Source organism: Esox lucius, chromosome 14 (genome assembly GCF_011004845.1).
Source record: "Esox lucius isolate fEsoLuc1 chromosome 14, fEsoLuc1.pri, whole genome shotgun sequence".
Lineage (NCBI taxonomy): Eukaryota > Metazoa > Chordata > Actinopteri > Esociformes > Esocidae > Esox > Esox lucius.
The window spans coordinates 35,494,933-35,522,009 of NC_047582.1; the positions used below are offsets into that span (position 1 = coordinate 35,494,933).

The following is a 27,077-nucleotide window of genomic DNA, read 5'->3' on the forward strand; positions in this document are numbered from 1 at the left end:
TATTTTCCACTCAGTTTCTCGCAGTTTAAAATGGCGGCGTTGAGCAGCGCCGAGTCCCCACCGCCCGTCTTCAACGGCGACACGATGGACAGAGACCCGGAGCGGGAGAGGGGACTGGGGGAGCTAGGAGCCTGCCTGGAGCCGGCATGTTCGGTGGGGATCCCGGAATGTCCACAGGACGAGGAGGTATTGACAGGGGAACTGGGCTAAATCTGGGAGCAAGTAGACGGGGTTACCGTGCGGAGGTTGCTGGATGGGGATCTTCAGGAAACACCGGCTATAATATGGATTGTGGGGATGCATTGCAGGGGGCAAGATGATGCACTAAAATTGACATTATTTCTATCCCTACACCGAGCCCGTTCGTCCCCTTTCCATTTACCATGCTCCTCATAGTGCGTTTTGCCATAAGACGACATTGATCACACTGTATTATACTTCGCTGACGGCAATGTTTATTTCAGGCCTGACTATTTCATTCGCTTTTCTCGTTATTTTTTCAGGCAGGACTCTCGGTCTCTCTGCGGCTATAGCGCATCTAGTATATAGCTCAGTATTTGCTAGCTTACAGGTACTGTTTGCTGCCACGGGCTGGCTTTAAGAAACATACCGGTTGCAGGTTTACTCCGCATCGTTTCGTATCGATAAATTTAACTGCTGGACTTAATAAATAAATAAATAAATACATATATATGGTAATCAGGGATTTATCGTTGTCCTAAATCAGATGTTAGAAATGGTCGGCTCAACAAATCGCTATTTTAGTTGCTAGAATATATGTTAGTAGACATTTATTTATTAAGCATTATAAATCATTCCATTTGAGTGTTCAATAAGAAAAATCCAGAATTATTAGCTCACGTATGTTACTCGTACTCTAGCCCCCCCCCCCCCCCCCCCCCCTTTTTCATTTATCATGCCTCAAATGACATGGTCAGCTAGCTAGATCGGAATAAACCATATTTTCTAGCAGCTACAACCTATCCAAAATCAAACAAAGCATGCTGTTAAAACGTCTGTTTTGTGAGTGACATATGTGGGAAGACCTCAACTGAAATTCTCAGTCATTACACGGTCTGCCATGCTGTTACTAGTTGTCACCTGCCAGTAGAGCTCAGAAACCAACTAATTGGGTCAATGCTAGCGGGCCAACTTAGTGTGATTAAATGTAAACTTGGAAAGATTAACGTTATTCCCCATTTTAGACCAGGATATGTTTAGACCCATATGTTATAACCTGAACTCGTTGACTAGTCCCATTCAGTTAGTCAACGAATATCGGGGCTTTTAATTAATTCAATGAGTTTTGTCATTTCAAGATTTGAACAAAAAGGTGAAACATCTGAGAGGTTAAGGGAGAGTTTTGCCTCTGCCTTCTCAATCAATATCATACATTTTACTTTAGTGTGGTTGGTCTGTAGGATGTCTGTAAGTCTGCAAGCTAGACTGTGTTTCAAGCTGACAATGAGGCTTTCCCATTCAAGCAGATCACACAATGCTAGAAGAGATCAGATCAGATCTGAAGAGAGATCAGATCTGAATGCTAGAAGAGATCAGGTCAGAATGTGTCCTAGTCAGATTGTAATTGGATTTCAATGATAAGATGTCAATTAAATCCCAACCTCTGGATTCTTGTTTATCTAATTTGACAATCAACAAAGAAACGCCAAACTAAAAAGGGACCATTGTTTAAATTACAGTTGCATGCATTTCTGCCAACATTTCCACACAAAAAACCCGGAAAAGTCAAAACAGTTCAATGTAACTTAAAACAGATAGATTGAAATCGTGAGCAATGCATTAAATGCTTCTAACAGCAGGACGGGTTCTGGGCCCAAGTGCTTTTTAGCCATGGACAGAATGTGACCGGCAGCTCTCGCATCAAAAGTGTCATTTATCCATCAACCCTGTCTGTGAGAGGGAGCCCTGGTACCTAAAACACCATTGGAATTAGCACAATGCCCCTTGTGGTCAATGGAAGAACTGCCATTTAATCTGCTGAAAATTTGGTCAAAGCGGTTGAATAACGGGAAGTTCTAAATTATTTTCACAGAATCGAAGCACACAAAGATAAGGTGAATGTGGTACAGCATGGAACTGATTGTATGAGTGAAGAAAATGCTAAAACCTTTAGTGAAGTTGCTTTTTACTTGAAGTTTGAATCAACATTATACATTTTAGATGTAAGTCATTTATCTGAAACACTTCGATGTAAATTTGTTCTCAACAAGTACTTATGAGGAAAGACACTGCCAGTGGGAAAAGACAAGTGCCTCAAAGTACTTCAAGATCTAGAAACAAACAAGCACTATATCGACAGCTCTGCTAACTAAGGCAAAGTCTTTGTGTAGTGATTGGCTGGCAGAAACCAATATATTTTATTTAATGAACATATGAGCATTTATGGATTATTTCTCTATAGAAACACAGAATGTTACTGCCACAACTCTCTGCCCAAATGGCAACTGATCCCAGTCAAACTGTTTGTTTGTGGATAGGGAGTTACATGTGAACATAATAAATTTTTTTCATTAGATTTTTTTCAGTATATGCGTTTGTGATTTCAATGGTATGTATTTATGGATCACGGTTTACATTTGTGGGTTGTATGCTTTGAATACTAACATTGTGGCTGTATTCACAGAAATTGTGGCACTGTCCAATCTTTATACAGCATCCTTGGAAAATGTAAGGGGTCAGGTTAGGTTTTAAATGGAGACAGCTGGTCAAGGTAGTTTGATAATGGTGAAAGAGTCAACTGATGGGAAAACAGCCTAAAGCCACTGGGCCTCTGTTTCTTTCTGTGTTGCAGACACTTTTGGCTTTGAATGCCAGAAGCCAAAAGTTCAGAATAGTAGCCGTGTGTTTCACCATGGGTCCTTTTCCTTGGCACCATGGTTCTCCCCTCTCCTTATGCTCACGCTTCAGACAACTTCTCAAATAATGTTCTCTAAATATCAGGAAGAGGCAGCCAATTGAAACAAAAAATTGGTACTCTGACCACATTTGTAGAATTGCACCATACGAACTTTAAAATGGATACATTGTCTTTACATAAAATGCGCAGTGTTATTTGTAAATCGAATCAACCCGCTTTAATTGACTTGTGAAGAATGGGGATATGTCTGTTTTTTTTAGAACAGTGCAATGGCTTTATTCTGTTGAAAATGTTGTATATTTTTTAATTGTTAGAAAATATTTATTTTTTGAAAATGTGTTGACTCATAGGATTTTACATACAAGTCATCCTTGCATAACAATTTTTAAATACATGACACCTTCAAAGATGAATTTTGCAAACTTAGCCTAATTCTACCATCAAGCCCAGGGTTTTCTTTTTTACAAATGTATGTTGTTATAAAAAGTTTTTATCAGAAAATGTCATGTATTAATATTGGATGGCGGAAATGTCGACTGGTCTTGATCTATTCAATCTTGCAAATAAATTTGCTTTCACAGGATATTTGCATTGTGTACATTGGTGACAGGTGCCACAGCTACAATTTCCCTTTATGGTCAGTAAAACACATCAGCTGGTTCCTTGTTATCTCAAAATGTTTGTCTTCAGTATAGAAATTATCAGCAATTAAATGTTGATAGTCAGTTGTGAAACTGTGAGGAGTGGTGTTAGTGAACCATGAGGCGTTGTATATCCTTGCCAACAACATCATCTCAATGTGACGTTCTGCCTGCTACACCAGAAACCCATCAAAAACAACTTATTTCCTATTCTATTATGGAGTGTTGTCCTCCGTTTTGGTAAAAAGCTAAGAGATGGGCCCTTCAGATCAGCACCCACACGGTACAACTGAATCCTAGTCAAGGTATTCCCACAATATCCTGGGGTTCAGCATGGGGCGATGCTCATCGGGGGATATCTTTGACAGGGCTGCCTTGTCAGATTGTGCTCTAGCAACACCTTGTGGTAGGTTGGGTGCCTGCAAATCCAATAGTTGATTTAGGCCAGGAAATGTGTTCTCCTCGGCACATGTTCCAGTGATGTTTGTGGCGAGTTGTGCTTGGAGAAAGTGTTCGATCGGCCTGCACCTGACGTTGAGTTGTGTCCATAAGGCCAGGCCATGGTCAGCAAGGGTGCAAATTGGTATGAAAAAAGCTAAAAAAAATGAAGGAATTCACCTGGGGAATTGTTTCAGTTCTTCATGGTATACTCCATCATATGACCCCCCCCCCCCCCCCCCCCCCATTTACCAAACTCCGCCAAGAACAGCCAATCACAATCCTATTCAGAAGGTTATACTAATATGAAACTAATAGACCGCAACGGAGGAAACTAGCTTTTAAGCAAGTGCTTCTTTTGTCTGTAGATCTGGAATATCAAACAGATGATCAAGCTGACGCAGGAACACTTGGAGGCTCTGCTGGACAAGTTTGGAGGAGAATGCAATCCCCCATCCATATATCTGGAGGTCTGTCTGTCTGTCTGTCTGTCTGTCTGTTCTGAGTAATCTGTGTATTTCCAGGCCTATGAGGAGTACACCAGTAAGGTGGGTGGGTGTGTGTGCGGGTGGGTGTGTGTGCGGGTGGGTGTGTGTGCGGGTGGGTGTGTGTGCGGGTGGGTGTGTGTTCTGAGTAATCTGTGTATTTCCAGGCCTATGAAGAATACACCAGTAAGGTGGCTGGGTGTGTGTGTGCGGGTGGGTGTGCGGGTGGGTGTGTGTGCGGGTGGGTGTGTGTGCGGGTGGGTGTGTGTGTGCGGGTGGGTGTGTGTGCGGGTGGGTGTGTGTGCGGGTGGGTGTGTGTGTGTTCTGAGTAATCTGTGTATTTCCAGGCCTATGAAGAATACACCAGTAAGTTGGATGCCCTGCAACAGAGGGAACAGCAGCTCCTGGAGGCCATGGGCAATGGGACAGACCTCTACTCCTCCTCTCTCCCGGACCGGGGCATGGGATGTTCTGGGGTCGGCCAGCCTCTCCTCCCCTCTGCCCCTAACACCCTGGCGGTCCACCAGAACCCTGCAGATGGACGGGTGAACCCCCGCTCACCCCAGAAACCAATCGTCAGGGTCTTCCTGCCTAACAAACAGAGGACTGTGGTGAGTGAGTGTGTCTTGTCCTGCCAAACAGCGTTGAAATATGGCTGTCAGATGCTTTACCATTTTGAAGTTGTCCATCTTTTTGAGTATAATTCATCGGCTGGAGGGAGGGACCAGCCAATGATGTGGTTTTATCTCAGGCCCTGTTAGTCAGCTGTTCAGGACCTGAACCTCTCAATCTCCTAGGTACCTGCCCGATGCGGGATGACAGTCAGAGACTCTCTGAAGAAGGCTTTGATGATGAGAGGACTGATACCTGAGTGCTGTGCTGTCTACAGGATACAGGACGGGTGAGAGACACGTTTGTTTGTCTATCCTTATGGGGGCCAGAATAATTATTCTCTAATCCTTTAACTTAGTAACCTAAGAATTGTGCCTAAAACTATACCCAATTCTAACAATAACCCAACTAAGATTTACCTAACCCCTAAACCGGAAATAGTTTTTTTACTTGAGGGGACCAGCTAAACCATAGTTAAACCAGACTGGCTGGCTCACTGTCAGATGGACGGACGGACGGGCTGGCTCACTGTCAGATGGACGGACGGACGGACTGGCTGGCTGGCTCACAGTCGGACGGACTGGCTGGCTCACGGACGGACGGACTGGCTGGCTCACAGTCGGACGGACGGACGGACTGGCTGGCTCACAGTCGGACGGACGGACGGACTGGCTGGCTCACAGTCGGACGGACGGACTGGCTGGCTCACAGTCGGACGGACGGACTGGCTGGCTCACAGTCGGACGGACGGACGGACTGGCTGGCTCACAGTCGGACGGACGGACGGACTGGCTGGCTCACAGTCGGACGGACGGACGGACTGGCTGGCTCACGGACGGACGGACGGACTGGCTGGCTCACAGTCGGACGGACGGACGGACTGGCTGGCTCACAGTCGGACGGACGGACTGGCTGGCTCACAGTCGGACGGACGGACGGACTGGCTGGCTCACAGTCGGACGGACGGACGGACGGACTGGCTGGCTCACAGTCGGACGGACGGACTGGCTGGCTCACAGTCGGACGGACGGACGGACTGGCTGGCTCACAGTGGGACGGACGGACGGACTGGCTGGCTCACAGTGTGACGGACGGACGGACGGACGGACTGGCTCACAGTCGGACGGACGGACTGGCTCACAGTCGGACGGACGGACTGGCTCACAGTCGGACGGACGGACTGGCTCACAGTCGGACGGACGGACTGGCTCACAGTCGGACGGACGGACTGGCTCACAGTCGGACGGACGGACTGGCTCACAGTCGGACGGACGGACTGGCTCACAGTCGGACGGACGGACTGGCTCACAGTCGGACGGACGGACTGGCTCACAGTCGGACGGACGGACGGACTGGCTGGCTCACAGTCGGACGGACGGACGGACGGACTGGCTGGCTCACAGTCGGACGGACGGACGGACTGGCTGGCTCACAGTCGGACGGACGGACGGACTGGCTGGCTCACAGTCGGACGGACGGACGGACTGGCTGGCTCACAGTCGGACGGACGGACGGACTGGCTGGTAAATGATTATTTACCATTTCAACAAAATGATGACAATCAGGACTGGCTGGCTCACGATCGGACGGACGGACGGACGGACGGAATGGCTGGCTCACGGTCGGTCGGACGGACGGACGGACTGACATTCTTAGGTCAATTAACTGAACACACTGATGCTGCTCCACAACCCGGGCCTCACCATTACTCCTCCTCTTCCTGTCGGTCTTATTCCCATTACTCCTCCTCTTCCTGTCGGTCTTATTCCCATTACTCCTCCTCTTCCTGTCGGTCTTATTCCCATTACTCCTCCTCTTCCTGTCGGTCTTATTCCCATTACTCCTCCTCTTCCTGTCGGTCTTATTCCCATTACTCCTCCTCTTCCTGTCGGTCTTATTCCCATTACTCCTCCTCTTCCTGTCGGTCTTATTCCCATTACTCCTCCTCTTCCTGTCGGTCTTATTCCCATTACTCCTCCTCTTCCTGTCTCAGAGAGAAGAAGCCTCTTGGCTGGGACACAGACATCTCCTGGCTGACGGGGGAGGAGCTACACGTGGAAGTCCTGGAGAACGTTCCGCTGACGACGCACAACTTTGTGAGTATGACCTGGGATTGGACCAACAACGCTCTTCTTTATGACCTGGGATTGGACCAAACACGCTCCCTTCACCCAGTGCCCCAGTGAAGGGAACGTTCACCTGCTTATGGTGATGTCCTTCTGGTTATATGCAAACTGTTTCTCGGTATTCACTTAAAAGGGAATTTCAACGTTGATCTATTCACGTATTTATGTTTAAGATTGTGTTAATAAATCATGTGCCATCAAAATGTAGAATTTATCACGTGACACAGTGATTTTCATTGGAAAAAACAGGCCATCTGCATTTCCTGTTTTTAAGCAACCCAGTTGCCCATAAATCAAAGTGATTTTGACTAATCTGAAGACGTCTCGGCTGCTGTTCCAGTCTGACCGTCATCATCCCCGGCTTCCACTTGGATCTCCCCACCTGTTGGTTTCTAGGCATACATGGCGCTCAGGCGAAATACAGTGTGGATGTCTGTCCGTAATGCCTGTGGTTTAACAGATGACTTCCATTCCTACTTAAATTAGCCTACTTATCAATAGCATTTACCGAAAAGTAGTCACTGGTGTATGGACGCACATTAAACAGAGCGTTTGCTACTTAGAATGTAAAATAACCGTATCTATTCAAAAGTAAACGTAACATCCGGATACCTCAATCCAACGGGCTGGTTCAGCTGCCCGTCAAGAAAGGGGTGGGCTGTGACTTGATTCTCCTGTTTGTATTGGATAGAGCAAGGCTGTAGCTCCACCCACCCCGTCACACATCCACCGGTACGGTTTGTGTATTTAGCTCACATCACACAGACAGACAGACAGACACACACACACAGACAGACAGACTCGTCAGCAGCAGCTCTTATCAATCTTCTTTGTTGTTCTATGTGTGCTGGGAGATACAGAAGTAAATCTAATGTCAACCTTTTTTGGGGTGTTTTTAAATCACTTGTTTCCTGATTAAGGAAGTCCTCTGGTCCAATGACCTACTGTCGGTTTGTGTGTACGCTTGTGTCAGCAGGCCCCAGTGATTAATTACCACTGCTGCAGGTCATATGGCTTGTTGCTTAAACGTTTGTCATGCCTGCAATGATAACAAGCTAGCTAGCTGCGTTTCATCTTGTATTTTTATCAGCTTGCCGCTGTTTTTCCCCATCTGGACATGTGCAGCGGTCCTCTTGACTGTCTGGGACTGGTGGAAGCACAGTGACAGATTTCAGTTTCGACACTAGAGCAAGCGCTTGGATTTTCTAGAGGGACTGTTGGAGAGACTGAAAAAAGACCCAGATAATTAGGAAACATTTTCTTTTCTTCCCGAGAGACAAGAAATGTCCAGAGCACATTGAGTTAGTGCTTTCAGTAAATTCCTGAAGATAAAGTTGCTATCAGAGATGTTTTGTCCTTTTCTTACATTATTGATATTTTTATTTTCTATGATTCTTATTTTGGGTGTGCACCTTCTTCCTTTACTGATGGCTATGTAATTGAGTGAAGTGTACTTACTAATACTGTGTTTTGTGGTCGTCGCACTGGAGATCACTATGTACAGCCTACCTGGGAGTCACTCTTGATGAGAGTATATGCTAAATGACTAAAATGTAAAACGAAATATACAAAATGCTATGAAAAGAGTATTAACTCCCGGATCGTAATGGCTCTTCTGACTGTTTCTGTGTTCTATAGGTGAGGAAGACCTTCTTTACGCTGGCGTTCTGTGATTTCTGCCGGAAACTGCTGTTCCAGGGGTTCCGTTGTCAGACGTGTGGTTATAAGTTCCACCAGCGCTGTAGCACTGAGGTTCCACTTATGTGTGTGAACTATGACCAGCTAGAGTAAGTCCTTAACCACTCAATCAAGCGAGCTTTCAACCAGCCTACATGGAGTAATCAATACAGTGAAATAATCAATTGTGTGCCTGTCATATAGGACCAGCCAGTGTGTCATCAGTCCTTTGATTGATGAGTGGTTAGGCGGATGGGACATGGAGTTTCAACCTGGACGAGTCGTTTGTTCATTTCTTTAGGTTGTGTTTTGAGCATTTCCGCTAAACAAAGCACTTTACTTTAAAAATACTTCCACTATAGAGGCATAAAGAACTAAACTGTTTCTTTCTGTTTGCTTCTGTTGAGGAAATGTTTAGCTACCATAAAGCATTTCTTTGGTGAAATTAATCAACCTGATTGATCTGCGTCGTCACCCTATAGTTCTTACGAGGGCCTCGTTCAGTCAGTCAATGAATCCGATCAAGTTGAACCATCCACAAATGTACTGTACTAAACATAGCCCTAGTTAAACAGATGGTTTGGTTTGATGTACTGTACTAAACATAGCCCTAGTTTAACAGATGGTTTGGTCTGATGTGCTGTACTAAACAGTCCTAGTTTAACAGATGGTTTGGTTTGATGTACTGTACTAAACATAGCCCTAGTTAAACAGATGGTTTGGTCTGATGTACTGTACTAAACATAGCCCTAGTTTAACAGATGGTTTGGTCTGATGTGCTGTACTAAACATAGTCCTAGTTTAACAGATGGTTTGGTCTGATGTGCTGTACTAAACATAGCCCTAGTTTAACAGATGGTTTGGTCTGATGTGCTGTACTAAACATAGTCCTAGTTAAACAGATGGTTTGGTCTGATGTACTGTACTAAACATAGCCCTAGTTAAACAGATGGTTTGGTCTGATGTACCTGCTGACATCCGTCTCCAAGTTCTTCATTTGTTTGGGAGGTGTGTGTTTATATTTGGTCTGGTTGTGTCCGTTCCAGCCTGTTGTTGGGAGGTGTTTATATTTGGTCTGGTTGTGTCCGTTCCAGCCTGTTGTTGGGAGGTGTTTATATTTGGTCTGGTTGTGTCCGTTCCAGCCTGTTGTTGGGAGGTGTTTATATTTGGTCTGGTTGTGTCCGTTCCAGCCTGTTGTTGGGAGGTGTTTATATTTGGTCTGGTTGTGTCCGTTCCAGCCTGTTGTTGGGAGGTGTTTATATTTGGTCTGGTTGTGTCCGTTCCAGCCTGTTGTTGGGAGGTGTTTATATTTGGTCTGGTTGTGTCCGTTCCAGCCTGTTGTTGGGAGGTGTTTATATTTGGTCTGGTTGTGTCCGTTCCAGCCTGTTGTTGGTGTCTAAGTTCTTTGAGCACCACCCCATCACCCAGGAGGAGGTGTCATCAGAGGGCACCACCCCGATGTCTGAGGCCTGCCCTTCTCTGCCTCCGTCCGACTCTACTGGGTGAGTCAGTATCTCCTTATCTCCCCCCTTCTCTCTCCTCTCTTTCGCTCCCCCTGCTCACTCCCCTCCCCCCTGACTCTACTGGGCTATATGGTTTGTTAAGCTGGGAGGAAGCCTCCGACTGCCTTTCTGATAGTCTACTGACCCCTTGTGGCCTTCCCCTGACCCCCACGCAGGTCTCTGTGCCATGCCACTGTGTCCCCGTCCAAGTCCATCCCCATCCCCCAGACGTTCCGGCCCGGAGAGGAGGACCACAGGAACCAGTTTGGCCAGAGAGACCGCTCCTCTTCCGCTCCCAATGTCCATATCAACACCATTGAACCTGTAAACATTGACGTGAGTCTGAGCGCGCACACACACACACACACACACACACACACACACTCTCTCACTCCACCCAATGTCTATATTGCTTCATGTCTTGAATAACACGCAGTGTCATCTATCTACACCAGGAGCATCTAGTGTTCAGAGGTTTTCAAACCGTTGGGGCTTTGTTTTTTCTATGACTCCACCCACTGCCCAGAAACCCGTGTCATGTTCCAGGGAGGTCACCACACACTGACATATATTGAACTTCATTGCTGTTTTACTTACAACCGAGGCTTGAGGTCACAGCTCAGAAAAACACACAAAAACCATCTCATCCATATTCATTGACGAGTTGATGCCAGTATCTGCTGAATGAATAACGCTAGCCCCACCTGGTGGATGGTCAACTCCTGAAGCCTTCCTGGGAAGTTGTCCAATAACGGGGGGGGGTTTAGAAAATGTTCATCGAAGACCAATGGCATAATGTTCAACTCTTTATTATTGTTGTTGTTATTTAAATTCTTACTGTTTTTAATATTATTATTGTTGTTATTAATATTATAATTTTGTTGTTGTTGTTATAATACATTATTATTGTATGATTACAATCTCCTCCCCTCCTTGCAGGACTTGATAAGAGACCAAGGTTTACCGAGATCAGAAGGAGGTAAGGATTATTCAGCCTCACAGGTCGCCCTCCCATCTTGCGTCCGTGTGTTCTCTCTTCTTGTCCTTCACGACCCTACGAGGTCATTTCCTCCACTCAGACTTCCACGTCTACGACCTTAATCTTGATACATATTCCGTATATTTGTCCTTAGACTGTAAATCAGTGGCTCTGTCCCCTTTAAGGACTGCCTTCCCTCATTACCCTAAAACTCTCTGGGTGAGTCTGGGTTACCTACTGTGGGCCAGTCTGAAATGGGCCAGTCTGAAATGGGCCAGTCTGAAATGGGCCAGTCCTATGTGGCACACTACTACAGCTAGAGTGTGCTGTGAAAAAAACCCACCCTCTTTTCCTACCGCTCCATCATGCTGAATTCCCTTCAGGGGGAGTATCGTAAAGAAAGTTGTGTGCTATACAGGGACTAGGTGGCCATTTTGGATCAGGCCTACAGTAGGTGCCATAAGGGATTTGAGTTTAGGTGGGTCCAGTGGCTGGTCTTGTCTTCAGGGCCGGTGATGTGTCCTGCTGTGTCTGTCTCTCTCCCCCCTGCAGCCCCCCCCCCGCAGACCCACCCCGCTGCCTGCAGCTTACGGAAGCAGCGAACACGGACCTCCAGCCCCCTCCTATACTCCTACCCCAATGACATAGTCTTTGATTTTGAGCCAGAGCCCGTGTTTCGAGGTAGCTAGGCCTCCGTGGCGACTTGTGTGTGTGTTTTCGGGGGGGTCGGGGGTTGTGTTTGGGAGCTTAGCCTGTGTGTGTGTGTGTGTGTTCGACGTGTGTGTCGGTCTTCACCGTGTTTTGGCATCCGCTCTCTGTCTGTGTGTTTGTCCCCTGTCATTATCCTTTCTCTACCACCCCAGCCACCCCCCTGCCTCACACCCGCTGGGCTTCTCTCGTCCGCTACGGAGAAGTGCATCTGGGAGGCCCGCTTATTGTCCTGCTGGTTCTGATCTATGCCTAACTGGTCCCGGGGCTGTCTTAGCCCGAGGTGGGCCCTTTTGATCAGGTCTGGGCTGTTCCAGCATAGTGTTAATATCCGCAGAACTGATTCCAAGGATGGGTTGGTTTCTGCTGCTGTTGATTGTATTGTCTTGTTGGGATGCAGTAGTAGTATTGGCCCTTAGTGTACGTAGTGGAAATGGATGTGGTGACACTACAACCGCAAACCACACCCCCTGTCCCAGCAGCACCCTCTCCTCACACACCTCCACCTGTGACATGAACCGCACCTCCAACACCCCCTGGGCACAACAGACAAGGCCCTCCAGCCTCCTCTCCTCTGAGAGCCCCTCTGACCCAGTCCTGTATCGAACCCTAGACGCTGCACACCTGAAGGTCTGAGAGGATGTAAATGGGTGTGAGCAATTTGCCAGTTCCAACCTGCTTTCTCATTGGCTATGCGGACGTGTTACCATGTTGCTCACACCCAACCAGTTGTCTCATATCTCCGGGAGGCGGGGCTACGGGCAAGGGCAACTGCCGTTTTGGACGGCTGTAACATTTCCGGGTGTCGTTCCCACCTTGAAGTTCATTGGCCTCACCTGGTGTCCCTGGTGTCCCTGGTGGGGACAATGAACAGACGTGTTTCAGCCTTCAGAGACTGGAGCTGCCCAGCTGGGCTCGGGGCTCTGTGGTCCCCTTTCCCCTTTCGCTCAGCCTCTCTGTTCCTTATTACCCTTTTCCCCCTCTGTTTCCACTCATCCACATCTGGCTTTGTCCCCCCCCCCCCCCACCCCCCCTCTCCCCCTTCCAATAGGGTCGACTGCGGGGCTTTCGGCCACGCCCCCGGCCTCGCTGCCTGGCTCATTGACCAATGTGAAGGCTCCTCAGAAGTCCCCGTGTCCACAGAGGGAGAGGAAGTCCTCATCCTCGTCTGAGGACCGCAATAAAATGGTGAGACGAGAACCAGACGATGTTTGTCCTGAGGGGCCAGGTGGCTGGACACACCTGTAGAAAACCGCCTGTTTGTGCATTTAACATTTACCTGCAGAATCTTCAAAGTTGTAGTGTTCAAAGTAATCTTCATAGATAAATAGAGATCATAGCCTACAGAATGATTGTGGACGTGGTTGGTAGAGGGGTCTTTCCAACCGATTGACTCCTGTAATAGGCTGCCAAAGGTAATAATCCTGACTTGAAGTTAGTTCCACCTGTATTTCTACTAATTCTAGAAGTACTGTAGGTTGTCCAGCTTGCTGGGAAAAATAGGTTGCAATGATCGCAGTATTATTTTGAAAGCAGTGAAATGGATGTGTGGACTCATAGAGAACCATAGAGTAGTAAAGTCCTAGGGACCCCTTGTTGGAGAAATGCCTGCCTGCCTATTTATCATGTCACATCGTTTTGGGGCCGGGAGAACCAGGTATGTGATTAATTGCACTGTAATTCCATAGTTAAATGTTACTGATGGGGACCTCTTTCCTCCTGCAGAAAACCCTGGGCAGACGGGACTCTAGTGACGACTGGGAGATCCCTGAAGGCCAGATCACACTGGGTCAGAGAATAGGGTCAGGGTCCTTTGGAACGGTCTTCAAGGGCAAGTGGCACGGTGAGAGTCCACCGTCTGGAGCGATCTGGCTTTTACCGATGCCATTAAAGTGTTAGCCCAGAACACTGTCCTGTCACCCACGGTCTGCAGTCCATTGACCTCTGAACTGCTTCTAGTCACTTCCTCCATTGATGTAGCTAGCTTGCTGCGTTGTTAGCTTCCTGCATTATGATGCGTTTACATGACACCTCCATTGATGTAGCTAGCTTGCTGCGTTGTTAGCTTCCTGCATTATGATGCGTTTACATGACACCTCTATTGATGTAGCTAGCTTGCAGCGTTGTTAGCTTCCTGCATTATGATGCGTTTACATGACACCTCCATTGATGTAGCTAGCTTGCTGCATTGTTAGCTTCCTGCATTATGATGCGTTTACATGACACCTCCATTGATGTAGCTAGCTTGCTGTGTTGTTAGCTCTCCACTGACGCTGGAAGTATATAATGTTCAGCAACTGGATGTACAGACACACTAAAATATTGGAGTTACTTCCTAAATACACATTATGGCTGTGGTTTAGTGTGGCAGTTCTCATCCTGCTTTGTTCCCTACAGGTGATGTGGCGGTGAAGATGTTGAATGTTACAGCTCCGACTCCTCAGCAACTACAGGCCTTCAAGAATGAAGTGGGGGTCCTTAGGTAATACATGGGGACAGTTGATCTCAGCCATATTATGGACAATATTAGAACTGGTCTGGTTGCCTTAGTTGGTCATAAATGCTAGGCAACTATGTCTGACTTTGTGATGTAAATAAACACCAGTTTCACCAACTAAAAATAAGACCAGTCACGTCTTTGGTGTAACTCTGGTGTAAGTAATTTATGTTCATGAGATTTAATGCTTTGTAGTGATGGTCACTAGGCAGCACCCGCTACTAGGCTGTTACCATCTTTCAGCTGTCCCAAAGCCTTGTGTCCCAATGCACATTTGAATATATGATGATGGCAACATTGTTTTCTACAGTATCTTATTATATCTTAATGTTTTAGCGATGTTGTCAAATTTCCAGGTGTAAATAATACAGTATGGTAACCAGCCCAAGATCAGCGTCTGATCATCATTATGGCTGTTGCTTCTATAGAATATTAGTGACCATGGCAACAGTGCATCTGAGCGACAGAGATGCATTGCATTAGTTTATGCCATGTGTGGAATTGCTGCTTACGCATCGTTTAAGATTATTTCAGCACTGCTTTGTTAGGGACTGCACTGCTTTGTTGGGGACTGCACTGCTTTGTTGGGGACTGCACTGCTTTGTTGGGGACTGCACTGCTTTGTTGGGGACTGCACTGCTTTGTTGGGGACTGCACTGCTTTGTTGGGGACTGCACCGCTTTGCAGCTGTCTGTATTGACATTTACATATTTACTTACAAAGACTATCAACTTTCAGGTTGTGACACGTGCTGATGATTATCTTGGTAACACTGGCAGGGATCTAACTTCAGTAGCTGTATTGAAGAAACTTGAAGCCAAGTCCGGTCCGGCAGACAGGAGAACAGAATTAAATTAATCAAGCCAGGCTTCCAGCCCTCCAGTGAGATACCCTAGCCTAGGGGGAATATGGCGTGCGAGGGTGACTGATTGAAATGTATTCTCTGGAGTCCTTCATTCTTTCCTTCTCTTCGTCCCAACAGGAAAACGCGTCATGTGAACATCCTTCTGTTCATGGGATACACCACCAAGCCTCAGCTAGCCATTGTGACTCAGTGGTGTGAAGGCTCTAGTCTCTACCACCACCTTCACATCATAGAGACCAAGTTTGAGATGATCAAACTCATAGATATTGCCCGGCAGACCGCCCAGGGCATGGAGTGAGTGCACTTGTGTCTCTCTCTGTCTGCCTGTGTCTCTCTCTGTCTGCCTGTGTCTCTCTCTGTCTGCCTATGTCTCTCTCTGTCCTTGTCAATTCAATTTGCTTTATTAGCATGATCCACATGTGTACATATTGCCAAAGTACTTCTCTGTCTGTCTTTCTGTTTCTGTTTTTCTGTTGCATAGTGTGGAAAAGTATGAAGTAAGCAATGACATAGTCAGACGTGTTCTGACAAACACAGAAACACGGTAACACAGACCAAGAGTGAACTTACACCTCCGTTCACTAGTTTCTAAGTTAGTCACTTAGAAATGTACTTGTTTTTGTCCAATAAAATAACATGAAGTTGCTCATGAAAGTGTAGACAATATTAATGTTGTAAATAACTATTGTAGTGAAACGGCTGATTTAATATAGGTGTACGAGGCCCATCTTAATCGTTTCTTTTTATTGGACAGTCTGAGATATGGCTTTTTGTTGGCAACTCTGCCTAGAAGGCCAGCATCCTGGAGTTGCCTCTTCACTGTTGACAATGAGACTGGTGCTATTTAATGAAGCTGCCAGTTGAGGTCCTGTGAGTCGTCTTTTTCTCAACCTAGACACACTAACGTATTTGTCCTCTTGCTCAGTTATGCACTGGAGCTTCCCAATACTCATTCAATTCTGGTTTGAGACTGTTTGCAGTGTTTGTACCATATTGTACGAGATCTTCAGTGTCTTGGCAATTTCTCCCATGGAATAGCCCTAATTTCTCAGAACCAGAATAAGCTGACGAGTTTAAGAAGAAAGTTATTTGTTTCTGGACATTTTCAGCCTGTAATCGAACCCACAAACACTGATGCTCCAGAAACTGACCAACTGGCAGAGCTTGAACACACACACACACACACACACACACACACACACACACACACGAACACACGAACACACGAACACACGAACACACGAACACACACGAACGAACACACGAACACACGAACACACGAACACACGAACACACGAACACACGAACACACACACACACACACTGCATGCATAGTTGGCAGAGCCTGATGTTCTTTCAGAACCATTGCACTTTAGGAGGCAAAATGCGTTGATAATTAAATAATTATATTTTGTATGTTTTTGTGCTAAAACATATATGACTATAATACTGTCAATTCCAGGTTTGTCTGACGATTCTGTGTTTGTCTGACGATTCTGTCCGCGTTCTCCGCAATGTAGAAATTATGCGCTGTGCAATTTCCGCCCCCTGCCATCAAAATAATTCGCTTCCAACTTGTCATTTCATGGATAGGTGGTTGTACTTAAATATTTTGCATGTATATACAACCTATTACACATAAGTTCACACAAAAGTTTACAATATGTTGTAATTCTATCAATATATTTTCTTACCCATTTGACTTAGCAGGTCAGAATTGCCGTGTGCAGTATCTCTGCTCTCCCACTGTCATTGAGCACTAATGTGTAACTGTTTGTTTTCTCCAGTTATCTGCACGCCAAATCCATCATCCATAGAGACCTGAAGAGCAACAGTATCCTCTTTCACCTCTGACCTTTTCACTTATTCCGAAATGAGCCCTTTCAACAGTCTCCCCTGACCCATTATTAAGGTGTTCCTTACAGCTCCCTGTTGCTGTTCTTAATAGGAAACTCTCTGGGGTTGATTTAAAAAAAAGAAATATATATATAACATTGGTAATCTTTCAAACTACGAGCAGCACTGCAGATGAGAATAAGTTGGGAGTAACGCTCTCACGTGGGTTTCTGTTCTGGTGAGAATAAGTTGGAGTAACGCTCACATGTGTTTCTGTGAAGGTGCACAGGTTCATATGACACGGTCAGGGCAACAACAGGATTAAAACAGAGGTGAACCTGCGTGGTTCAGAACTCCAAGTAGATGTGAAAATTGACCCGTTGTGCTCCTCACGGTCTCTGTACATGTCATGTAGCTGATTCTACCTTTAGGTGTTGGTGAGCCTGACAAGCACATGCCAGCATGGGAAAGGCAAGGACAGCACCCCTGCTTTTCCCTAACCCCACAACCCTCCCAGACATATTTCTACACGAGGACCTGACCGTGAAGATAGGCGACTTCGGCCTGGCCACGGTGAAGTCTCGATGGAGCGGCTCGCACCAGTTTGAACAGCTCTCTGGCTCCATCCTGTGGATGGTGAGTGCAACTGCAGGGGGGAAGTTGAAAAGGAGTCCTCAGTCCCTTCCTTGTGGCCTCACAAGGAGGAAAGGTTCTGGTGAGGGGTTCCGGTATCCTGCAGTGTGGTATGTCTGGCGTAACGTATAGGCATTTAACGGACGCTCTTATTTAGAGTGACTGGAGGGACAACACAAGGAGGGAAATACTTTTGAATGTGTTGGTATTGTCAGCGGACCCTCTGTTTTGTAAGGATATAGCGTAGAGGCTGTGGTGTTAGTGTGTGGCTGACTGTCTTCCTGCCTGTAGGCTCCGGAGGTCATCCGTCTACAGGATAAGAACCCCTACAGCTTCCAGTCAGATGTCTATGCCTTTGGGATAGTCCTCTACGAGTTGATGTCAGGGGCCCTCCCGTACTCCAACATCAACAACAGAGACCAGGTACATAGATCTGGAATGTTCCGTGGCTGTTGTGTGACCCATTGAGTTGTAGTTAATGGATGGGACATGGGGCCTTTTGTCCAGAGCTAGAACACCCGAATCGTCTCTAAGGTATTACCAAGCCGTTGCCTCTGATTACATTGTGCCAGTTCTGGTTGACATAGAATGACTGGACTTTCCCAAAGTGGGTCTGAGGACCACTAGGCTCGATTCTCTTCAGAGGAAATTTAAGGCTGCCTGACCTTCAGCCCCTGTGCCTCTGTCCCCAAACCTCCAGATCATTTTCATGGTGGGCCGGGGCTACCTGTCCCCTGACCTCAGTAAGGTGCGCTCCAACTGTCCCAAAGCCATGAGGAGGCTGATGGCCGACTGTATGAAGAAGAAGAGGGAGGAGAGACCCTTGTTCCCTCAGGTAACTATCCAACACAGTCACTTGTTCGCTCAGGTAACTACTGAAACAGACTCTTGTTCCCTCAGGTAACTATCCAACACAGACACTTGTTCCCTCAGGTAACTATCCAACACAGACACTTGTTCCCTCAGGTAACTATCCAACACAGTCACTTGTTCCCTCAGGTAACTACTGAAACAGACTCTTGTTCCCTCAGGTAACCACACTACTTATAAACAATATTACGCCATGGTCACCATCATTCTAATAGCTGCCATATTGGTGACCAGGAGTTGAACTAGGGCCGATGTTTTCAAACGGTTGCTAATTACCTTTTACGCTTTAGAGACTTGGAAATACAACAACATTGATGAAGTAGGCTAATATTTTGTTGAAATCGGTGTTGCCATCATTATGATATGATCAAATCTTCTTTTACAGGTGGCAATGTTGTCTTTAGCTAGCAAAGTCTGTAAAAAATTGCAAGCTAAAATGTGCTGTACTCCCCTCAGTATTAACTATGATATCATACTGTATCTGAAATCTTGTGTCCTACTGGAAGCATTTAGTAGAATCCTCTGTTGGTCATCAGCCCCAAAGAGTGAATCCTAAACAGTATTCTGACGCATCGTGTCATCTGTAAATAGAAACGACTCTTGTTCCCTCATGTTACCATAGAGATGACCAATATTCCCCCAGGTTACTATAGAAACCACCCCTATTCCTTCACTTAGACATGATCCCCATTCCCTTTGCTTACAGTAGACTGGTGTGTATTGAGCCTTGTTCTTTGTGGAAATCTTTGCCCATTTCACATTTTAAAATCAATCTGTAATTCATATTACGCTTTAATGCTTTAGACAAGAGAATACCAACAGTGGTTCTGAATATTTACTCCTTCCACCACCAGGTGGCCTCAGAGCATTATAAATAAAATCCCTCTCCATCTCTGTAACCCCCTCTGGGTGTTTTCACAATGTGGCGATTTAAATTAATAATTTAAAGTCCATGCGGTGGGAATGAATGTTTTGCGCGGCGTGAATGAAAAAAAAAGGAACTCGCACCCTACTAGATCCTCTGGGGCAAAAACTGAGCGGAGATAATATATAAGAAGAAAATATTCTAAAAGTGCTGGTCCAGGTCAATTGGCCATGAGGTTTAAACTACAATTAGACTCTCTCTCTGTAGCAAGTGTTTTGGAATTCTTTCAAACAACTCATTTCCAACAGGAAGCTTGGGCCTGACTGACAGGAGACCGGCCCAATTGCTGCCAGAGACCTTGTTGAACTCTGGCCTGTGATGACCTCTCTTTCAGATCCTGGCATCCATTGAGCTGCTGGCGCGTTCTCTACCCAAGATCCACCGCTCCGCGTCGGAACCGTCTCTGAACCGGGCTGGATTCCAGACAGAGGATTTCAGCCTGTATGCCTGCGCCTCCCCCAAAACTCCGATACAGGGAGGATATGGTGAGGAGGTACACACACACACACGTTTGTTTTTATATCCACATGGGGCCCCTAAAAATTAACCTTAACCTTAACCTCAAAGTAACATTTATGCCTGGACTTTAACTAGACCTTTATGCCTAACCTTAACCAACTACGCCTGGACCTTAAAGAACCCCCAATTCTAACTCTAAAATGAATTGTAAGTTTGAACCTAAACCCTGAGCCGGAAATGGGCTTTCCCCTCATGGGGCCCTAAAACATTTCCCCACGAGGCATGTTTTTCAGGTTTTATTATAGTTATGGGGTCAAAATGGCCCCACAAGGTAATAAAAACAAGCGCGTGCGCACACACACACACCCACCCTTCATCTACCATACCAAGAGTGTAAAACAACTGCCATTGTTTAAGATAATCTTGCATGGCTAAGATATGCCGAGATTGTACCGAATTTTATAGAGTAGAACTATTCTGCTCTGCCAAGGTAGGTCATGTCAAACTAATGCCTGATTATCACTCTAACTTTGACAAACCTTTCTCTAACTGACCGTCTCTCTTCTTTCCAGGAGAGTTTTCAGCATTTAAATAAGACGTTGCTGCAGATTCCACCTGTCATCCTTCACCACACTTCTCCTGTTCCCAAGGTCGTTTACTTCATCCATTAGCCAAAAACAAGAGTTGTATTCTCACAGAACGAGCTGTTTTCTTCGTCACCTCAAGATGGACGGACAGACAGCCTCCCACTTCCACCTGGCAACTCGGGAGTCCTGATAACTCTGTCTGGGATCACCACACAGAAAAAGAAAACCACATCATTTAGGTTAAAACATTTGAAACACAACCAGGATAGCGGTAAACGTGTTCATCACTAAATGAAGACACGTAAAGAAATCTCAACCAAACCAGTTTGTTGGAACACAGAGGAGAAAGGAGAAACTCCAAAAGGAGAGAACAGCACGTCCCGATTGAAGGAGGAAGGAGGAGCAATGAGGGAAGGGAACTGTTGGTGGTGCAAGGACCGGGATAAATGTCAAAGGTTAGGAGTCAAAAGTTCAGGTCAAAGGTTAGAGGGGTTGGGCAGGAAATGCCTCGTCACTCCCCTCCCTGAAGAAGAGGGCAGAACTACAGGCGACCATGGCCTTCCTCCCTTGCTGCTCATTGGTTGCCTAAGATGAAAGGGCCAGGTCTAACCCAATCCCTGGTGAGCCGTAGGTCATTGAGGGTGGAGTCAACCCTGCGGGAGGATGACTTTTAGTGAAAGAATCCATTTTTTTGAATTTTTTCCATTTGCTTATTTTATGTTTTGGGGTTTTGAGGAGACAAGGGGAGAGATTCTGAGCGTTTCCGTTCTGTATTAGAAGGGACCACTGATGTTAAGCCACACATGAATCCACTCCATTCAAGCGTCAATCTTCACCAGAGACTAGAAGATTTTAAGACTTTCTCACCGAGCTGTCCATTGGAATGAAGTATAGTCACGCTTTTCCAGGTTTGACGAGGCGCCCCGTATCCAAGCCCTGTCTGTAGGTTGCTTTCTGTATGGGTCACGGTTAACCGTTAACAAGAGGGTGAAGACTATTATTTTGGAGGGGAAAACACACTGTTTTAATGAGCCGGTTTGTTGGAAAGACACCATGTGAGTCTGAGGTGGCTGTCAGTGCTTATTTAGACTACTATGGGATTTTTCTCCTCATTCCCTGTGTAGCGCACTACTTCTAAAGGGAATAGGGTGCCATTTGGGACACGTGTTACTGAGTCTATATGGGGGAGAAAGAGGAGGGTAATCTCATGGAAATGGCAAATTTTTCCATTCTTTGTTTTGGGCGGTGGGGGGGTGCATAGCATTTGCCGTCCACAGCCATTTACAAGGCGTTGCTTCTCTCGCAACGTGGCTGCGTTAGCGGAAACTGCAAGCCTTTTGGACAGGTGGCTGGCGTTTTGGCCCAAATGGACCGGCGCTCCGTCTGAGCTGACTCGTCATCACAGCGTGACATTGCTGACAGCACATGGTCACATTACCACCGAAGGGCTGTCAAAGGGGGGAAATAATAGCAGTCGATTGCATGAAGTTCTGTATTTGCGATGAAACCCAATTTCCGAATGTTTTCGTTTTGTCCTGAAAAACCTTTTTCTGTTCGAAAGCAGGGCTGCAGTCGTGTTTGCACCCTGGCTGTAAGGGATAGAAACACAAAATGATCTATATTAGAATACATGATTGCATATGACTATATGACTTGTTTTTATTCTTGAAAACGAGATCTCAAATGAATAAATGTGTTTTTCCTAGATGTTACCTAATGCGACCAAACACTGCAACATACCTTAATTGTCCCAATGTTTGGAAAGGAATCCTAAAATAGAACAATGATTTTTGAGGGCTTGCACACACACATCACTCTTACATTTTGTGGTGATCCAGCCTGAACGTGCGCGCACACGCCTCTCCGAGTAGCTTTTCACTTTCTCCAGTTCCGTTCCTGTGTGCATAGCCTGACCAGTGTCTCGTTGGCCCTAACGTCTCCTGAGCATGATGGATGGTTGTCATCAGACATTAAGGTTGTACATGACACATTTTAAGTACATTTGCACAAATCCATGAAATGAAGGAAAAGCACAGTTCTGGTAATATCGAATGTCACCTTTTGAAGGACGTCACCTGGTGGTCATGCTTAAAAGGGCCAATACGGAAACGAGTGGCGTGTAGAACTGGAAATGAGGGGTGTGAAAACTTACGGAGAACCTTGGTCTACAGTGATGTTATGAATGGGTTAACTTCGACAGCCCTACAGTAGAGCTCTCTTTTTTCATCTTCTCAAGCCACCTCCAGTTCTGTTAGGAATAGCCAGAGTGGTCAGGGCATGTCCTCATCTTGTCGGCAGGTTGTCGCGGGCGGTCGTAGGCCCTGTGGCCTCAGCTTTTAAGATGGGCAGTGGAACAAGAAACTTGCCTGTAATCAAGATGGCGGCGGCCACATATGTACCTGCTGAAGCCTGGGATGTAAATGGACAAGGGTTGTGGCTGGAGGCCGGTGGTGTTGTCCCTGAGGGTTGTAATCGAGTCCCACTTTGAAAGTCTGTTTCTATTAACATGCACTTTTCTTGTTCTTATGTTCCAGTGTGTCTTGAGGGTGGGAGCCATTTTACTTTTTGTTGTCGACGCTGTAATTAGCCTTTTTATTTTGTCAACAGGCAGGCCTGGAAAATTCTGACTTATTTATGTGAATTGCTTTTTGTTTGATTTTAAGCCGTCTTGTTTTAACTGCTTGTGTGGTCGTCGTCTTGGCGACCGACGTGTGCATTTGCACTTTGTTGGAGGTGAATCGGAGAAGCTCAGTAAGCAACTTGCCTTTCTTCAGGGGACAGTGGTTAGGGTTCACCCTAACCCATTTTTTTGGTTGATCACTAAACCCGTCGGTACCATTTTCAGATGTCATATGATACATCAGTATGAGAGCAGTGATTTTGTTTCCTTTGGGAAAGCCAAAGGGCGGGTTAGAGAACCATTGTGCATTCCAAACTGTGCCCTATTCCCTTTTCTGTGCCTCACTACTGATCATAGCTGATGGGGCCCTTTTGGTCTATGTAGTGCACTGTAGGAACTAGGGTGTCATTTGGGACTGGAACCATGGAAGCTGTCGAGCAGCTTAAATTCAACATGTTACTGACAAATTCTTTCCATCATTAGACTGTAACGTGGCTTCCTTGACCTTCTCTTTAGGGAACATGTGTCATCAGTGAGCCACGTATCACATCTTTGGGCCATGTTAGGGTGTGTTACAAAACAGGATCAATCAATTACAAACAAACAGAAATAAGTTGTTTTTGTTTTTCATTTGGAATGCTAAACCTTGGTCGGTTAGTCAGTAAGACTCTGCTCCTTTTATGGTTGTTTTTAATGTGTTTTGGCAAGTTAGCTTTCCGAGTCATTGATCTTGCTTCGTGGTAGCTGTAGCCCATCACAACAGAGAGAGTGAGTGGCTTCATCATTAAAGGTGGTCCCTTGTTTTACTGCACACTCTGCAAAAGTTGGAATTGTTGCCAGTCTGCTGGTGTAATAGATGGGCTGTCCTGTCTGTGTTTTAGACTGGCCTGGCTATGAAAAGATCTGTGAATTGCTCCCTTTATTTTTTTGTGAAAAATATTTTTTCTGCTTTTGCAAACCAAGCCTGCAATGTGTTGCTTGTCTGAACCTCATGGCTGCCTGCACACAGAGCTCAACTCCAAAACAGTATTTTGTTCAGTTAGGCCTTTGGGGGAAAAGAGACCATCTGTTTAGCCAAAAGACACATTTCTGAGAAAATAAGTAATAATTTGGTCTGATCACCTTAAGAATTAAGGTCGTATATATAGAATAACATTGCCTTTAATTGGTGTAAAATCTGTCTGGGTCTCTGTCTGATGTTTTGTCCAGTAAAAGAATGTGCACAGACACACAGACACACAGCGACACTGAAGAGATTTAGTATGCTGCCTTCAAATTATATTATATATACAGTATAAATAATGTAAATTTATTTTTCTGAGGGACAGCCATGTACATTTATTTAAAATGATCCATTTCTTTCCTACCAGGCCTCGCTCCCCACTTCACTGTTACAAACCTAAGATGTGAAACCAAGGATCTAGCTGAAAGCTGACAGTTTTTTTTTTTTAAAGGAGCGCTGTATTTATTTTCAAGGTGGTTCTTGTCTCCAATTGCACCTTATTCCCTATTTAATACACAGGTTCAAATGCACGATATTATCTAGGGAATTAGGATGCTGTTTTCCATGACAGTGTTATTACAGAGAAAGGTGTGTATCTTTAAAAGCATTGCTTTGGTGAAGCTATATGACTACTGACAGCCTACTGACTTTGTTTTTATTATGGACTGCTTCTGGTATTCTACTAGTATGGTGTCACTGTAGTACGTTCTCTTTTAATTGTTTCCGTTTTGTTCTTTCACTTGCTTTTTATTCTTTTGTCTTTACATTTTCCATACTCACTCGCCTGCACCTTAAAAACAATGTATTCCGCAAACCGCCTCGAACTAAGAACTGTCATTTAACCTTTGAGGGATTAGTGTTTTCACCTGTAAATAGCTGTACAAAGGAGATGCTGCCCGTTTCCAAGGAGACATGGAGACTCAACATGAAATGACAAAATGTTTAAAATAAAGAAACAAAAGGATTAAATGGACATTTTGATAGAGGATGACATTCTGAGAAACATGTTTGTGTAAAAAAAAAATATTTAAGAACTGTATTATATAAAAAGGAGAAAAAGCTTAATGTATTTGTTGTGAATATGAAAAACTGATATATTAAAGAAGTGCATGAAAACAGTTATTTTGAATGTGTGGTTATTGTAATAGTACTATAGCAATTCCATTATACTGTTTAAACTGATTCAATAACTGCTAGAATACATTTATGTTATTGCATTGTGACAAAACATAACCCACCCATGTTTTGTGGGGTTGTTTTTGATCATCCAGACCTACACCTTCACAGGGCCTAGACCTTTAGTGAGACCTACACCTTCACCGGTGATATGAAAACACTACAACTGTTTAGCTGTAAGGCTAAACAGTGCGGTTAAGTTTAAGTGCTCAGTCATAGTCACGTGCAAAGAGAAGTGTTTTTAACTTGGATTTAGAAATTTACATTTGGGACACGTCTAAGATCTTCTGGCAGTTTATTCCAGTTGTGTGCAGTATAACTGCTAAACGCAGCTTCTCCATGTTTTGTTTGGACTCTGGGCTCTACTAGCTGACCTGTGTTCATGGATCTAAGAGACCTGCTCGGGTTTATATTCTTCAAACATATCAGAAATGTGTTCTGGGCCTAAATCATTCAGTGATTTATAAACTAAAAGCAACACATTTAAAAATCTATTCCCTGTGCAAAGATTTAAGAACCGGAGTGATGTGCTCTGGTCTCTTGGTCCTGGTTAACGTTCTAGCAGCAACATTCTGAATGAGCTGTAGCTGTTTTAGTCTTTTTGGCGAGTCTAGTTAAGAGGCCATTACAGTAGTCAACCCTACTAGAGATAAAAGCATGGATGAGCTTCTTTTGGTCTTTTTTGGACACCAAGCCCTTGATTCTGGCTATATTTTTAAGATGATAGAATGCTGTTTTAGTGACCGCTTTGATATGAGTGTTAAATGTAAGGTCTGAGAACATCAGAACACCAAGATAACACACTTGATCCCTGGTTTTTAGGGCCTGAGAATCCAGCTCTTTACTAATACTTGTTCTTTTATTTTTGTTGCCAAACACCATAATCTCTGTTTTATCTTGGTTAAATTGTAGACAATTTTGGTTCATCAACGTATGTGCTCTATACAGCTAGCTGTGGAAGTGTTACATAGATTTTTGCATCTAGAACTATTTTCCACTTTGTCTACTAACAAATTCTGTCAAAGGGTAGACCAACGTCTTATAATAAGGATTTACAACAGTTTAAGGGTCAGAAATCTACCAGAAATGTCCTAAATGAATAGTACGCCTGTGTGGTTTCGCTGAAGCTAGCAGGTTTCTCTGCTTTTTCTGCATGCTGTTCTGTGAACTGCTGACACGTTGGTCAACAGCGAACGACATTCGTTCGGAATTATTGGTGAATGCATTTCGCCTTCAAATAAACAAAAAAAATGTTGGCTCATACTCGCTGATTTGTGTAGGTTATATTTGTTTACTGGATTCAAATTCAAATAAAATAAAGTTTTCGGATTGTCAATCAGACATGCAACTACAAGTTTTTTCTGTTGCTGATGCAGTCGTCCGCTACTCGCTCACTCGTTCACTTTGCGAGTCATGCAGATGAAATCGGTCATGTGTTACGCTGAGATTGATGTAGTAAAATATTTGTTTACAAACATAACTTTTTTAGAATCTCACTAAATATTTGAATGTGCAGACATTTTTATGAAGGTCGGTGATGGGTTACCTGAAATGGTAGCC

The 27,077-nt window shown here is 45.1% G+C and overlaps 1 protein-coding gene across 2 annotated transcripts; it reads left to right on the top strand.

The window, feature by feature from the left end:
* braf (B-Raf proto-oncogene, serine/threonine kinase) lies at positions 1-25,453 on the top strand. 2 transcript variants are annotated; one of them, XM_034296887.1, is made up of 20 exons: positions 1-186; positions 4,326-4,427; positions 4,790-5,053; positions 5,240-5,343; positions 7,048-7,150; positions 8,819-8,967; positions 10,240-10,359; positions 10,536-10,695; positions 11,299-11,338; positions 11,891-12,019; positions 13,098-13,234; positions 13,772-13,889; positions 14,444-14,528; positions 15,526-15,702; positions 17,196-17,242; positions 17,762-17,880; positions 18,169-18,300; positions 18,578-18,712; positions 20,007-20,157; positions 20,704-25,453. In XM_034296887.1, exons 1-20 carry the CDS (start codon positions 31-33, stop codon positions 20,724-20,726), a joined length of 2,451 nt encoding a protein of 816 aa, XP_034152778.1. In that variant the 5' UTR covers positions 1-30; the 3' UTR covers positions 20,727-25,453. The 2 variants fall into 2 exon arrangements, with proteins under 2 accessions (XP_034152778.1, XP_034152779.1); XM_034296888.1 differs by lacking the exon at positions 11,891-12,019.
* Positions 25,454-27,077: the final 1,624 nt, after the last annotated feature.

What these genes read in the sequence shown, in the direction of transcription:
- braf (XM_034296887.1), top strand. Translation starts at nt 31, where the DNA reads ATGGCGGCGTTGAGCAGCGCCGAGTCCCCACCGCCCGTCTTCAACGGC. An exon ending in TTGAACCTGTAAACATTGAC is followed by an intron (nt 10,696 to 11,298) that starts GTGAGTCTGAGC and finishes CCCTCCTTGCAG; the next exon opens with GACTTGATAAGAGACCAAGG. An exon ending in TAGAGACCTGAAGAGCAACA is followed by an intron (nt 17,243 to 17,761) that starts GTATCCTCTTTC and finishes CAACCCTCCCAG; the next exon opens with ACATATTTCTACACGAGGAC.